We start from the raw sequence: 14,737 nt of genomic DNA, 5'->3' as shown, positions 1-14,737 counted from the left end.
CGGAACTCCGGAGGCCAGGAGGGTCGACAAGTGGAGCACCATACCTATATAGGAAAGTAAAGGAAACTCATGAATTGATTTTCTCATGGTTATCATGCAGTAGCGGTATTGCTCGTGGGCGCGTACGCACGACGACAACGACGGCGGAGTCGCGCAAGATGGTGGCCATACTCCAGCTAATAGGTTGACAGAGATATGCAGCCTTGGTTTATAGCTAACTATTCACAGCAGTCTCTTTCATGCTCGTATAAGATTTGGAGAAAAATGGCGACCGCGTTCAAAGAGACGTAAATGTGAAAAAGAAAATGGGGGATCGGGTGAGAGGGGGGAAATAAAAACCGAAAGAAAAAGAACAGAACGCGGCCTAAAGGATGGAAGGGATGAGCGTGAAAGGAAGTAGCGAGCACTAAGGATCTGGGCTAGAGAACGCTAGTTACGTGAAAGTGATTATATTAGAGAGTCAGATCTTACACTCGCTCTGCAAGGGACTGGTGCGAATAGCAAACAATTCACAGAAGTCCCTTTCATGCTTGAATAAGATTTGGAGAATAATGGCGACCGCGGAAGGTCAAACGAAATGTGCAAACACACAACACCAGTCACCTAAACAAACGCCATGACTTAGGACAAACTAAACTTCCAAGATTCAAACTCATTAAACAAACCAAAACCAATTTAATCATTTACACACTCCAAGGTATTCAACACAAAAGTAAGGCAAAACAAAATTAAAAAAAGGAGAACTAAGAAAACAATACCATGAGTACAAACCGAGGATGAGGACGAGGACGAGGACGGGGACGAAGACGAGGACGGGGACGAGGACGGGGACGAGGACGAGGACGGGGACGAGGACGAGGACGAGGACAAAGATGATGATGATGATGATGATGATGATGATGATGATGATGGTGCTGGTGCTGGTGTTGGTGCTGGTGGTGATCATGATGACGATGATGATGATAGATTTCTATAGCGGCAAAATTAATAAATATTCTTAAGCGCTTTACAATGTAAGATTAAGATTACAGTAAAAATATAAGAAAAATGCGTCTAAAAATAATACAATTAAAAAAAACATATTATAAAACTATGGCAAGTTATACGCTAATTTAAAAAAGTAAGTTTTTAACTTTGACTTATAAAAAGTCAGGGTTGGACTTAGTCTTATTTCACGAGGAAGTTTGTTCCAGAGAAAAGGTCCAGAGTGTGCAAAGGCGTGATCACCAAATGTCGTGTGCTTGGTTCTGGGAACAGCGAGGAGGTTATGGTCTTGGGAGCGCGGGCGATAAGTTGTGTTAGTCTTTATGTGTAAAAAGTCCTTAAGAGCTTTGTAAACAAGAAGTAACAGGAAGCCAATGCAGGCCGTACAAGGCAGAGGATCTGGAGATATGGTCAAATTTGGATACGCCAACAATTAGTCTAGCAGCGGCATTAAATACTTTTTGAAGACGATCAGATTGGTAATTAGGGACACCTTAGAGAAGAGAATTGCAGTGGTCCAAGTGAGAAGAGAGGAACGCAAGGACAAGAGTTTTGGTAGTCTCAGGACTGAAAAATTTCCTTATTTGCCGAATTTTGTACAGGCCATAGATGCTTTACTGCAAGTCTTGCCAGCATGGAATGCCATAGACATCGTAGTGTCAAACCAGGAGCCCAGATTGCGACTGAACGCTTTCTAAAGGTTGGATAGTGGAGTCGCCAACGGTAATGGAGTCAATTGAGATTTTTGAAAATTGATGGCTGAAGCCAATAATTAAAAACTCAGTCGTTGCGTCGTTGATTAATAAACGGTTATGAATTACCCAAGCACGGACATCGGAAATACAGGCTTCCACAACCGCTAGAGCGTGATCTTGAGACAAAGTGCCGTCTGGTCTAAAAGAAAGATAGAGTTGGGTGTCATCGGCATATCTATGGTCAGAGGGTAGATGGTTGGTGATCACATGATAAAGCCTAACAATCGTACCGTTTTAGATTTTTTGTTTTCGCCTTTAAAACGATAATCTACGTATGAATAGCTTTAATTTGGATTGTTTTAGCTATACCCGCTCTGCTCATCAGAAGCAATCAGCCTGCAATATAAATGGAGTTGCAAACACGAAAACTTTGATTTCGAAAGTTTTATCTTTTATCACTGCTTTACTGAATAAGCATTCCTTAAGTTCAAATTGTCATATCTCCTTTAATATTTGAGATATCAAAAAACGGTTTCACCAGATTTCAACTTCTCTTGTTGCGCTCTTTTGAAAGCGTTGAAACAACGTTGGAATTTCCAAACTTTAAATTAAGAGTATGGTGTGACGCCATCGATTATGACGTCATCACTGACTTTTGATGTCAATTTTTTTGTCAAAAACGTTGGACTTTTGTCGCTATTCACTTGCTAAGTTTGATAATGGTATGTCAAGTTAATTTGAAGTTATGCTAAAATGAGCGCTCAAAGATGTTTATATCCCTAGTGTGTCATTGGCTTCTCAGCCGAGCTCATACTCTGAGAAATGCAATTTAAAAATACATTTTCGGCTTCTCAGCCCAAGTTAAAAGACCTTCAAGGCTTCTCAGCCCTGGCAACACACATCGGGAAAAGAAATTATAATAAAATCTTCTTGGCCTCTTAGCTCAACACTTGCAAAATAATAAGACCTCCTTGGCTTGGCCGCCCAACTTAACATGTCTTCTCGGCTTCTCAGCCCAACTAAGACTCTGGGAAATACAGTATAAAAGACCTTTTCGGCTTCTCAGCCCAAGTTAAAAGACCCTCTTCTCAGCCCTGCTAATTGCACTCGGGGAATAAAATGAAGTAAAATCCCCTCGGCTTCTCACCCCACATTGCGGGCGGAACGTAACAAAGCCGTGTACAAGCACGTGAAAGATGACGAGCGCGCTAAACGAAATACAAAGCATGCCGGGACGGTTAGAAAAGAACGCAAATGGCAAATATGCAGCAACGAACGAAGCAAAACGAAAACCAAGGAAGGGAAACAATTAAAACAACTAGGGGAGGCAGCGAGATAGCTAGAGGCCAAGGTACAGGGTTAGTTGAAATGGTAAGAAATTAAATGGCGAGAAACGCCAGCACAAAACAAAGCAAGGAAAAACCTGCAACTGTTGATGAAGAACTGCAGCCTGGGCGGCCTTAATGCCTTGAACGGCCGGAGCTTGAGGACCTTTATCCGCCATAGCAGCATATTATTAGAGCGAGCAAAGGACAAGGTACTTCGCGAATGCTTACGCTAGTTGCGTGAAAGTGATATCATACATTAGAGAGTCGGATCTTTTACTCGCTCTGCAGGGGACTGGTGCGAATGGCGTACTTCTTTGATATTGGACATCCATGTTATGGTCAATTGACAGCTGTCAAAACAAGGTATCCGTTGACCAGTATCACATGACCATATCGCGGGCTCAAGTTAAGAACTCATCGAGATCAAGTGTTTTTTAAAGTTGATCGCTGATCAAGTGTTGCTTTTCCGCTTGGATCACGGGCTCGTGTCAGGTTAACTTGTTGTAAATAGATGTTAGCAGTTAAAGCTAACCTAGGATTGAAAGTTAACCAAATTTTCTTTGTATACAAGTGTCTTTCACTACTTTTGGTTTGTGTAGTTTGAGGTTATTCAAACTCAAAACAGAAGGCCAAACAATATACAGAAAACCTCAACGCAAAGTTACAAAATTCCAATCAAAATTCGCATGTCCTGGGTTAGCTTAATCGAACCTTGAACAACCCGGCTCAGAAACTTCCCTTTTAGGCTTGGCTAACTCTATATATTAGTGGAGCCCCGGCGGCCCAAAGGTCCGCCAAGCGGGGCACCATAACTATGGGAACAGAACCACACGCATGCACAGAAATAGAAAACCATAACACTCTCATTTTATGGTTAACATGGCTAGCGGCATGGATGGCGGGCGCTTGCTCCCAACGACGAAAAACGACGTCGCGCAACATGGTGGTCATACTCCAGCTAATACAGTCTTGATTTACAGTTTCGTACATCTTTGATATTGGACATCCATGTTATGGGGTAAACTGTAATGCAAGGACCACTTGTGCAAACAGCAGCGGAGTGAAGCCGGATCTCGGTTTAGATCAGGATCAGCAGTCTAAAATAAAGCATAAAACCAGTTGAAAGGCTGACCGGACGGCTGGAGAGAGTAAATTCAAGGTCCAATATTTTGGTTAGACAGGACTCACCTTCTTCGGGGGCTACACTGAAGCTAAGTAGATATGGATAAAACGGTTACAAAATTTTAAATGATACTGAATGAAATATGTGACATGATTGGTTGACAAAAATAGAGAAAAATGAAACGTGTACTAAAGCGGATACATAAAAAAAAAATAGATTAAATTTCGTCACGCCTGTTTAACCCAGAAGGTTCAAGGGTCCTACCCTTGGACATCAGAAATGTTTCTCTTGCCTTGCGAATAGCTTCCCTATTTGAGCTGATGAGTTCGAGAGGAACCAGTTCTATGTTGTCCATAGAATGAGCAGGGATGGTTAAGTGATCTGAAAAGGCGATGGCTTGATCAATGTGTCGTTGTGTGATGGCTTTTTTGATTGCGCGTCTGTGCTCGCAAAATCTGTAGCTGAGATGACGTTTAGTCCCGCCTATGTATGGAACGTTGCATTTGTTGCACTGTATCATATAAACCAGATTGGAAGAAGAGCATGTGATGTGATGCCGTATACGTCTTTGTTCGTTGGTCGAGAAAAAAGTATAAGACTTGGTCCCCTCTGTAATGAAAGGACACATTTTGCACTTATTTCTGTGACAACGGTTGTCTGCGGTGTTTGGCCCTGAACAGTATGTCACGTAGGTTTTTGCAACGGCGGTATGATGTACGAGGAGGCCAAGAAAATGCTTCTAGGCATCGCTGTGAAGAACGAAGAATGTTAAGGTTGCTGGAAATGACTTGACGTAACAAGTTTGGTAGGGCTGGATTAAATGTTAATACAAATGGAATTCTGTGGGACTTCTTTTTTGATGGATGTTTCGAGTGCTCTACTCCGAGGAATTTGACGTACTATTTCAGAGTGCATCAGAGTGTGTATTGAAGAACTCAGCCGTTGAACAAATTCTTCTCAGTCGTAAGGCCATGCTAAAGGGAATGAATTGTTTAGTGTGAGATGGGTGGCAGGATGATTTAAGGAAGTACTGATGTTTGTCTATGGGTTTGACATAAAGGTCAGTTTCCAATCCACCGTTGAGGAGCATTACTTTCACATCGAGGAGTTGTTCCGTATTTTGACGAGCCCGTTGGACGAGTCAAAATACAAGCAACAAGTAAAAATATAACGATATACTCTATGAACGCGATCATCGAAGTTACGAACGCAACATAGGCATTTGAACGGAATTCAAATCCATGACCAGTGCACTGCTATCCCGGGGATGGGGGCTACTCCATTGTATGGGCGATATAGGAATGTGCGGTTTAAGCAGTGTTGATCATAAATAGAGTCTCGATTTTGGCAGTTTTAGTCTCAAATAGGGTATAGACCCTTTTCATAAATGGCTACCAATTACAAATTCTTAAGTAAGTATTAAAATTAGCCTGACTAACCTTGTTCTTGAGTTGATAATTCAAAAGAATTTTTACTCCCAAATGAGTTTAGTGAGGTTAGTTTAAATGCATACAAAAGAACTTTCAATTGGCAGTCATTTACTATGAAAAGGGTATATGGTTTTTGCACTCCAGTCTTGAATTCGGTGTGGTTATTAGAAGTTACTTTTTATCAATATCTGATAAGACCATCAAAAAAACTCCTTCACAATGTATAAAATAGGGAACTAATCATAAGACAGGTCTGAAACAAGGCATTGATTTAAGGGTCAGGTCTTACATAGGGCATCAATTTTTTTGTCTGTTCAGAAATAGGGAAGGGACAATCACAGATTCTGGTCTTAAATAGGGTAAGGATTTTGAAAAACGAGTCGCGCACCCCCACCCGATTTTTCTGGAAGTAGTCCCCCCCACCCCCAAGTCCCCTGGGCAAATACGCAACATTAAAATGTTCCTTGGAAAAGTTAGCTGTGAAGCATGCACAGGATGGATCTTTCCGTCGATGATTAGTTGTGAGTACTGCATGGTTACTTGGCAAACTACAACTGGGGAAGACTGATATGTGAAATATCATTGAATCGAAGTGCAGGACAACGATATACTTTTATTATGAACGCGATCATCGAAGTTACCAACGCAACATAGGCATTTGAACGGAATTTAAATCCATGACCGGTGTACATACATATACATACATACGTTTATTCCACGTCCCCAAGGGGCATTTCAGTGAAATATGTAATAAAACAACAATAAAATACGATAAAATTAATTCTATATGAATAAAATTTAAAATGCACTAAGAAATTCAAATCTAATAGAAGCGAAAGAATGTACTGCTATACCTACATACATATGAAGCCCCTTCATGCTACTTGGGAGCAGCTTACTTTGGGAGATGTTGCACACCCGTGGATGTTCGAAATTTAAGCGAATATGGCTTGGCTCAGAAGTCGGCATGACAACCGCTTAAGGTCGGAGAATCTCGCAGCTGCTGTTCTCCGAGACTGATGATCTATTACGATATTAAATCAATTACAACCTCTTCCTTATATAGTTTGTAACAATCATTCAAACCTGCCAGGCCAGTTTTGAAGCCCCAATAATCCTAATGAGTCAGATTAAACATTACGAAATTATCAACGGCGGAACATTTGTGTGAAGCCGTGTTTCGTGACACACTATCAAAAGCATTATAGTAACTTAGAGTATATGGAAATCATAGTTGTCCAACATGTGCTTTGTCATGCGAAAATTTTACACGCAATCGATCCGGTAGAAGAGCACGGCAACTGTACTGCATAATTATATTTAGTTTGCTGGTGTGAACAGTAGAAACATGAAGTCCAACTGTTCCTGCTGTAAATAGGGAGGTCGTCTGTAGCGCGGCTCGCGGCCTCTGTTCTTTTGCTTCCATCCAGCGGATTTTCGCGTAGAAGAGAATGCTCGCAGTCTAAGAAGGAAATAAAGCGAGAAGGGAAAATTATCTTTCTTTATCCTTCTTTCCGCCCCCGCGTTTCTCGCCGTTCGATCTTCTGCTGCTGCTGCTGCTTCTGCGTCTGCTTCTGCTTCTGCTTCTGCTTCTGCTTCTGCTTCTGCTTCTGCTTCTGCTTCTGCTTCTGCTTCTGCTTCTGCGTCTGCGTCTGCGTCTGCGTCTGCTTCTGCTTCTGCTTCTGCTTCTGCTTCTGCTTCTGCTTCTGCTTCTGCTTCTGCTTCTGCTGCTGCTTCTGCTGCAGCTTCTGCTGCTGCTGCTGCTTCTGCTTCTGCTTCTGCTTCTTCTTCTTCTTCTGCTTCTGCCTCTTCTTCTGCTTCTGTTTCTTCTTCTGCTTCTTCTTCTGCTTCTGCTTCTGCTTCTTCTTCTTCTCCTTCTCCTTCTTTTGTCTTCTTTTTCTTCTTCTTCTTCTTCCGCTTCCGCGTCTGCTTCTACTTCTGCTTCTTCTTCTGCTTCTGCTGCTTCTGCTTAAGCGCTCTGCTTCTGCTTCTACTTCTGCTTCTGCTTCTTCTTCTGCTTCTACTTCTTCTTCCTCTGCTCCTTCTTCTTCTTCTTATTCTTCTTCTGTCTTCTTCTTTTTCTTCTTCTTCTTCCGCTTCCGCTTCTGCTTCCGCTTCCGCTTCTGCTTCTGCTTCTGCTTCTTCTTCTTCTTCTTCTTCTGCTTCTCCTTCTTCTTCTTCTGCTTCTTCTTCTGCCTCTTCTTCTGCTTCTTCTGCTTTTTCTTCTGCTTCTTCTTCTTCTGCTTCTTCATCTTCTGTTTCTGCTTCTTCTTCTTCTGCTTCTTCTTCTGCTTCTTGTTCTGCTTCGTCTTCTTCTTCTTCTTCTTCTTCTTCTTCTTCTTCTGCTTCTTCTTCTTCTGCTTCTTCTTCTTTCGCTTCCGCTTCCGCTTCTGCTTCTGCTTTCGTTTCCGCTTCTACTTCCGCTTCTGCTCCAGCTTCTGCTCCTGCTTCCTCTTCTGCTCTTGCTTCTGCTCCTGCTCCTGCTCCTGCTGCTGCTCCTGCTCCTCCTTCTGCTACTGCTTCTCCTGCTGCTGCTCTTGCTCCTGCTGCTGCTGCCCCTGCTCCCGCTTCCGCTCTTGCTCTCACTCCCGCTGCCGCTGCTGCTGTCGCTCCCGCTCCATTCCTGCCCCTGGTCCTGCTCCTCCTTCTGCTCCTTCCCCTGCTGCTGGTCCTGCTCCTGCTCCTGCTCCTCCTCCTTCTCCTTCTCCTCCTTCTCCTCCTTCCCTTCTCCTTTTCCTTTTCCTTTTCCTCTTCCTTCTCTTTCTACTTGTCCTTGTCCTTGTCCTTGTCCTTCTTGTTCTTGTTCTTGTTCTTGTTCTTGTTCTTGTTCTTGTTCTTGTTCTTGTTCTTGTTCTTGTTCTTGTTCTTGTTCTTGTTCTTGTTCTTGTTCTTGTTCTTGTTCTTGTTCTTGTTCTTGTTCTTGTTCTTGTTCTTGTTCTTGTTCTTGTTCTTGTTCTTGTTCTTGTTCTTGTTCTTGTTCTTGTTCTTGTTCTTGTTCTTGTTCTTGTTCTTGTTCTTGTTCTTGTTCTTGTTCTTGTTCTTGTTCTTGTTCTTGTTCTTGTTCTTGTTCTTGTTCTTGTTCTTGTTCTTGTTCTTGTTCTTGTTCTTGTTCTTCACATTCGTGTATTCGCGTCGCTTTTATGGAAAGCTTAGTATTTAGAATTATATTATTAAGGTTTTATCTTATTCATTAACAAGCTACCTATTACTCCCCATAGCATAGCTTTTAAAATTGTATTTATTCTGTAGCACCTATTACGTAACCTATATTCTTTTATTGCGTAACCAGTTCTGTTCTATGCCCATGTAATCAATCTTTATCCAATAGTTTTCTTTCCCTTTCTCTCATTTTACACCTTGCGTTTGCATATTTAGGGTTTTGGGGTGATACGTGTAGTGAGGTTTTTCTGTGTGTAGAAGAAGAAGGTTGAAGTGCAGTTACGAGCGAGGTTAGAAAGTGGCAGGAACACGTCCGGAAGCACATTTTCATTACTGGGAAGCCATCAGTAAACCATTCCTAAATTCACGACAAAGAGCCATTTGCCGGGAAACGCGAGTGCTAAATAGCTGGTCGAAGCCATCGAAGGACAAGTGCAAAGTTCTGCGGAAGTAGACCGTTGTAAACCGGACAGTTGGAGTAAACCGGAGAAGTCAAGTTGAAGTATACCAGACTGAGTGAAGACGTAACCGGAAGAAGTAAGTTGAAAAGTGGGAGTTGTTTACTTAGACAAATTTTCTGTCATCGCCAACCCGCTACAACTGCGGATGGTTTGTCACAACTTGACAAATTTTTGCCGAAGCGGATAAATCTTCAAACGTACCGCCGACAAAATTTGTCCCGGGTAAAAACTGGACAAAATCGTTTAAATAAACAAAGTTGTGTTTATCTTGTCAGTCATGATCATTTGTCAAAAAAGCTTTTAACGGTATAAATTTAGCGTCTGGGATATTTCTCGCTCGTGTTGCGAAACTAGATTTGAACGAATTTGGCGACTTTCACCGCAGTCAATGCGGATGCAACCGACGAGACAAAAAAATTTCGCGACCAAATTTGTCCTCAGATTTGGTCACGGACAATTTCAGTTTTGTCTGCTACTGCGAATCGGCCCTACATCCAACACTGCGGTGATGAGATCACAACGTGGTGTGCGCCACGTCGCTTGGCTTGATTCACGGAATGCAGGAAATCGTTGACGTCATACATCACTCACTCTTGTCTCAAACTGCTTCCTCTCGTATCACCCAGCTATTGATCAGATTTCCGCCTCGTTTGTAAAATCTCGCTAACTTGCGAGCCACTTTTAGCTATTCATAGCAATAGGAAGCTCCCATAACTAACCACTTCCCGAGCTAAGGTCAGCTAACGCTGCTCAGTCGAATGGACGTCAAGTGGTATAGCAAGTATGTGTTTCTTGTTGGAGCCATTTTAAGTTTTGCTGACCCGATCACCGACATACTCACACTGGTGCAATTTTACCGCGAGGATCATAAGACATGGTTTGCCGTTGGCCTTGGTTTTGTGTTCCTACCGTGTGTGCCTTTTGGATACTATTATGTTGTTCTCGAACGGCCACTTACCAACGCAAATGTGGAGCTCGAGGGAAGGCGAGCTCCATCTTGTCACTGGTTAAAGTCGTTTCTTTCCGCTTTCCATCCATTCTCAGCTGCTGTGGCCAGGCTCAAAATGTTTGTGTTCTGCTTGAAGAACAAGAATGATAATGATGAATGCAGGGACGTTTACAGCCAGGCTGCTGCGTTCTTTGAAGCCGTTCTTGAATCAGCCCCTCAGTTCGTCATCCAGTTGTACGTCATCAGCATACAACATGAAAGAGTTAGCGTCATTCAATTGATATCTTTACCCGTCTCGTTTCTTAGTTTAGTCTGGACATTCACATCTGCTGAAGAGCTATTTCATAGACGTGTAATCACTAATGATATTCACGTTAAAAGCAAGTGCTTTCTTTTTGTAACCAATTTATTTCTCATCAGCAGTCGATTATGCGCCGTCGGTTACTTTACCGTCAGTTACAAGTGGTGGGTTATCAGTATTGTGACGTTACACTCCATTATTATGGTAATTGTGGGATACATTTTCTCCTACCGGCAAATAAGGCGACCCCATATCCAGCGCTTCATGTCAATCCATGGCGCAGGCGAGTTCATATTTGGAAAGTTTTGCGTGCAGTGGATAAAGGATGATTTACCATTCTTCCTTCTCAGGAACAGGAACACTATACGGTGGGTTGCGAATGCTCTGTTTGTGGCAGAAAACCTTGTGATGATCCTATTGTTTTATTTCAGTGGCCATTCCAACACCTGGTACGCGTCACCTGTCACAGTTTGCGTCTGCTCGTTTACTGTTCTTGGCGGAATAATGCGAATCACTCACTTTTCTGTTCTAGAGGAAGAAGACATATACTCCCGATATACTGTTAAAACTATACCTGAATTGATCGACGGTGGCAAAAAAAATATCACTACCATTCCATCAACTAATTTTCAGACTTTTTACTACTACGAGACAGCAGTGTGATTGTCACGCAAGGTACAAAAAATGGATCGGAACCCCTTGACTGGACCCGGACAACTGAATGATAACAATTATTCCAAGAGCGTGTGTTGGATATCAGGGGGCGCGTAGCGCCGAGTCTCTTATGCAACAAGCGCGGGTGGGAAAATTGTTTTATTAAAAACGCACCCAAAGTATAGAAAACTAAAATCGTACACTTACCATATTTGTAAAGCATGGCATAATCGCACATATAGCATGATGGCTAAGCCAATGAAAATTCTCGAATTTCATTATCCAACGATTGAATTTTCAATGGCGTCTCGATGCATATGATTAAAACATAATTCGTGCTAGCAGCCTATTTGTGACATGTTTATGACAAACAGCTAATACTATAATTTTCCACAGAGAGTTATTTCTACCTAGTTTTAACACGGCTACGTATGAGAAACACTCACTCGTAAAATTTAGACCCAAGATTCTGGAGTAAGATATCACGTAAAGAAAAATCGGCAGCCAGCCTTCAACAGTTCGGATACGCAGACTTAGTCTAAGTAACATCCTTGAAGGCTGAAGTGACTGCCATCTGAGTAACTGGTTAGACTAGTTATTTTAGTTAGTTTATATGGGTCATTTGTTCTGTTTCATTTAGCTAATTATTTGCCGTTAGGCGCATTGAGTGAAGAAATGTAAATATTATTGTTATCTTTGTAATTCATGATTTTAATTTCGTTTATTTTAATTAGATGGAGTTATTAGTATTATGTAATTTTACTTTTAGCTTTTTTAATCGATTTTAATTTGACCCATTTGTATTTTAGCTAATATTGTTCATATCTCACTATGCATCCTATTAGCAGGGGAGATTCTCCTCTGCTAGTTTTCTTGGCACGTTAATAAAGTCATTGTAATTATCATTTTAATATTACTGCAATAGCAATAGTTCCTTTGCAGGGTGCTTTGTGTCGAAATGTTTCTCTAATGACTTCATTATTTTAGATTCCTTTTAACAAAGGGGACAACATGTTACGTAGATGTCGGAAAAAGCTGAGAAAACGTAGAGCCAAGGTTATGATTTCTTCACTACTCCAAACGAAAATCTACTGGCTGTCAAAGCTAAGTTTTTCCGTACATCACACCAGACAATAGGGGACAGAGCTGTAAGAGCAATATTTACCGCTCTGGAAAGGTTTGTAATGTCCATTTTTGGGTCCCGTTCCTGAAGTGATCAGTCGATCCAGAGTCGCGGCTAGATTCAAAGGCTATCTTTAAATTTATGTATAGAACAGTACACCGTTATACTAGGTAAAGTTAGCTGTTGAAATTCTTGTTCATATCATCTTACTAGGGGTTCGTGTGCCATATTGTTCGAGTTGTTTCAAATGGAAAGAAGCGATTGAAAAAAAGCTCACTTCCTGCCCAATCAAACATTAATTGAACAACGAATTTAGTCGCTAGATACCCAAAGACACCGTTTTCAGCGAAAGAAGTTGTTTTGATTTGCTTATAGCGAAGAAGGAAAGCTCACTGTATTAACAAATACATTTATCATCTGAAGCGGCAGGTTTTTCAATTTATCTGCTGAATAATCTTTGTGTCTTGTAACTGTAGATAAATACGCCGGGTAACTTTGAAAATGTCTGCTTGTGCTCTCAGCCTGCCTTTTTGTTTTTGGTTATGTTTTGTTTTGTTTTTTTTGATCAAGTTGACGTGCTCGTGTTTCTCTTGTCAGATCGCGGTCTGATTAAATTGATTTCTTAACATTAACGCGTCTCTTGCAAAGTTAAAGAGGCGTCAAGGAATTTCATTCCCACTGTTAAGCTTCGTGTAGGGGTCCCCATGAACGCATGAACGCAATTATTTATACCAATATAAAGACACGTCCGCGCATATCGAGATGTTGCGATGATGTGATTGTTTCCTTTGAAACGAGTTTTTGGAAGCTCTTTATTCGCAGAAGAATTACTTTAAGTGCCCGCCATATGTCAGAGATTAACTAAAGCCAGTACTCAAGAGAATGAAAACATGAACATTAATTGAACATTTCAACTAACAAAACAAGCCAATTTAAACTGAAAGTTATGCATAATCATCTTCAGAAAAGTAGCTCATGCGTCAAATTTTAAAACTGAAATTGTGGAATGTCGAAACACCGGAATATTAAAAACCTGGAACATTGAAATTGCCAAATTGTCATTCGCGCACAAGGAGGACCATTTCTCTAACAAATTTCTTTTGTCTGAAGTCACGATGGCTATGTTCGTCTTTAGGCCAACTGTTCATAGTAGAAGTCGTACTTGTTTTCTATTCTTTCTATTCTATTTTTCCTTTGTCCCCGGTTCCCGGGTTTCGTTACTTGCATATATAACAACTCAGACAGAAAAACACAAAATGAACAGCAGTTTATTCAGAAGGGTTTGGCGTACCTGTTTCTTTCACAATAATCAAGACGAGTCCTTGATCGAAAAACATTTGCAGCAATTATCTTCCATTCCTCTGTAAGCAAATCCAAGAAGATGCTGTGGGCTTTTCAGATTACTGTTTTTCTATTGAACGTAGTCTTGGGCGCACCACCAAAGGTCCGGGTGCCGACAGAAACGAATGAAACGATGGTGGATTCATACTTTCAAAACAGGATACAAAACCTTGGGACGCAGAAGGGCTCCGGTAATCGGCAATTCCAGTGCAGGTGGAATTGTCAAATTGCCGAATCTGATCTTAGCAACCTAATTCAGTTGACCGTCATAACTGAGGGGAGAAAGTTAAAGCTTGCTTTCCACTACGAGGAGATTGTGGAAGACGATTGCGTGACCAGAACATCTCGCAACTCAAATGGAAGCCCTACGGAGTATTGGCAAGTCTGGTTGGTCAATAACGCACTTTCTAGTTTTGGTGGAAACGTCATAAGAGGTTTTTCAGCTTTAATACAAGCATCGTTTGAGGACCAGGTCAAAGTTTTGGGCCGATTCGGAAAGACCAATTCTCCTAGAGAAGGGACACTTTACGGTGAACTTTCTTCTCCAAGTGAACAATTGGAAAATATTCTTCGCTCGACTGTTAGGTCACTTGGAGAAGTGTGTGATGCACAATCAGAGACTGATGTGCAAACTTGCATCCAAATCAGTGAATTTATCCATAATGCTCATTGGAAGGACTTAGTTCTGCACCGCTTAAACATCGCTTTTGTCATTGCTTTCACTTATATTGGCCCTGCTGTCGTTTGCCTTTATTCCGCCACAGAGGACTCATGTGATGGAATCTGTCAAATAAATGTAGAAGGACCCAGTTCCACGGAGTACACAATATGGCACAGAGCAAGGAAGTTCATTATGCGTGTTGTTCTCTTACCGATACCATTTTTAGCTCCGGCGATTTTTGTCGAATATTTGTTGTATCAGAATTTATTGCCTGACCAAAATATGCTAGGAATTAGCCTAATTGTTCCACCATTTCGTATTTTATGTTATGACTGTTTCTATTTTAATGCTTTTTATTTGCATATTCTCCGTGGGAAACCACCAGGTAATGAGAGACCGTGTAATGAAGTTCTGGAACTTCCACAGCGAATGCTAAGACATCTCCGCATAGTCGGCTCTACTTTAATGCTTCTATGTTCCCTTTGCGTCAATTTGTTTAAAGATATTTGGCGAGGTCGTTCTTCCTCT

The 14,737-nt window shown here is 41.5% G+C and overlaps 1 protein-coding gene across 1 annotated transcript; it reads left to right on the top strand.

Moving 5' to 3' along the window:
* The first annotated feature begins 9,516 nt into the window (after window positions 1–9,516).
* Window positions 9,517–12,043, top strand: LOC149108992 (uncharacterized). Its single transcript, XM_089294215.1, has one exon. It carries the CDS (start codon window positions 9,939–9,941, stop codon window positions 11,091–11,093), a length of 1,155 nt encoding a protein of 384 aa, XP_089150341.1. The 5' UTR covers window positions 9,517–9,938; the 3' UTR covers window positions 11,094–12,043.
* Window positions 12,044–14,737: the final 2,694 nt, after the last annotated feature.

Source organism: Orbicella faveolata, unplaced genomic scaffold, assembly GCF_042242905.1.
Source record: "Orbicella faveolata isolate gen_17 unplaced genomic scaffold, um_ofav_v1 contig_25, whole genome shotgun sequence".
Taxonomy (NCBI): Eukaryota; Metazoa; Cnidaria; class Anthozoa; order Scleractinia; family Merulinidae; genus Orbicella; species Orbicella faveolata.
Note: the sequence above shows the minus strand (reverse complement) of the source record. Positions and strands in the feature narration are given on the sequence as shown.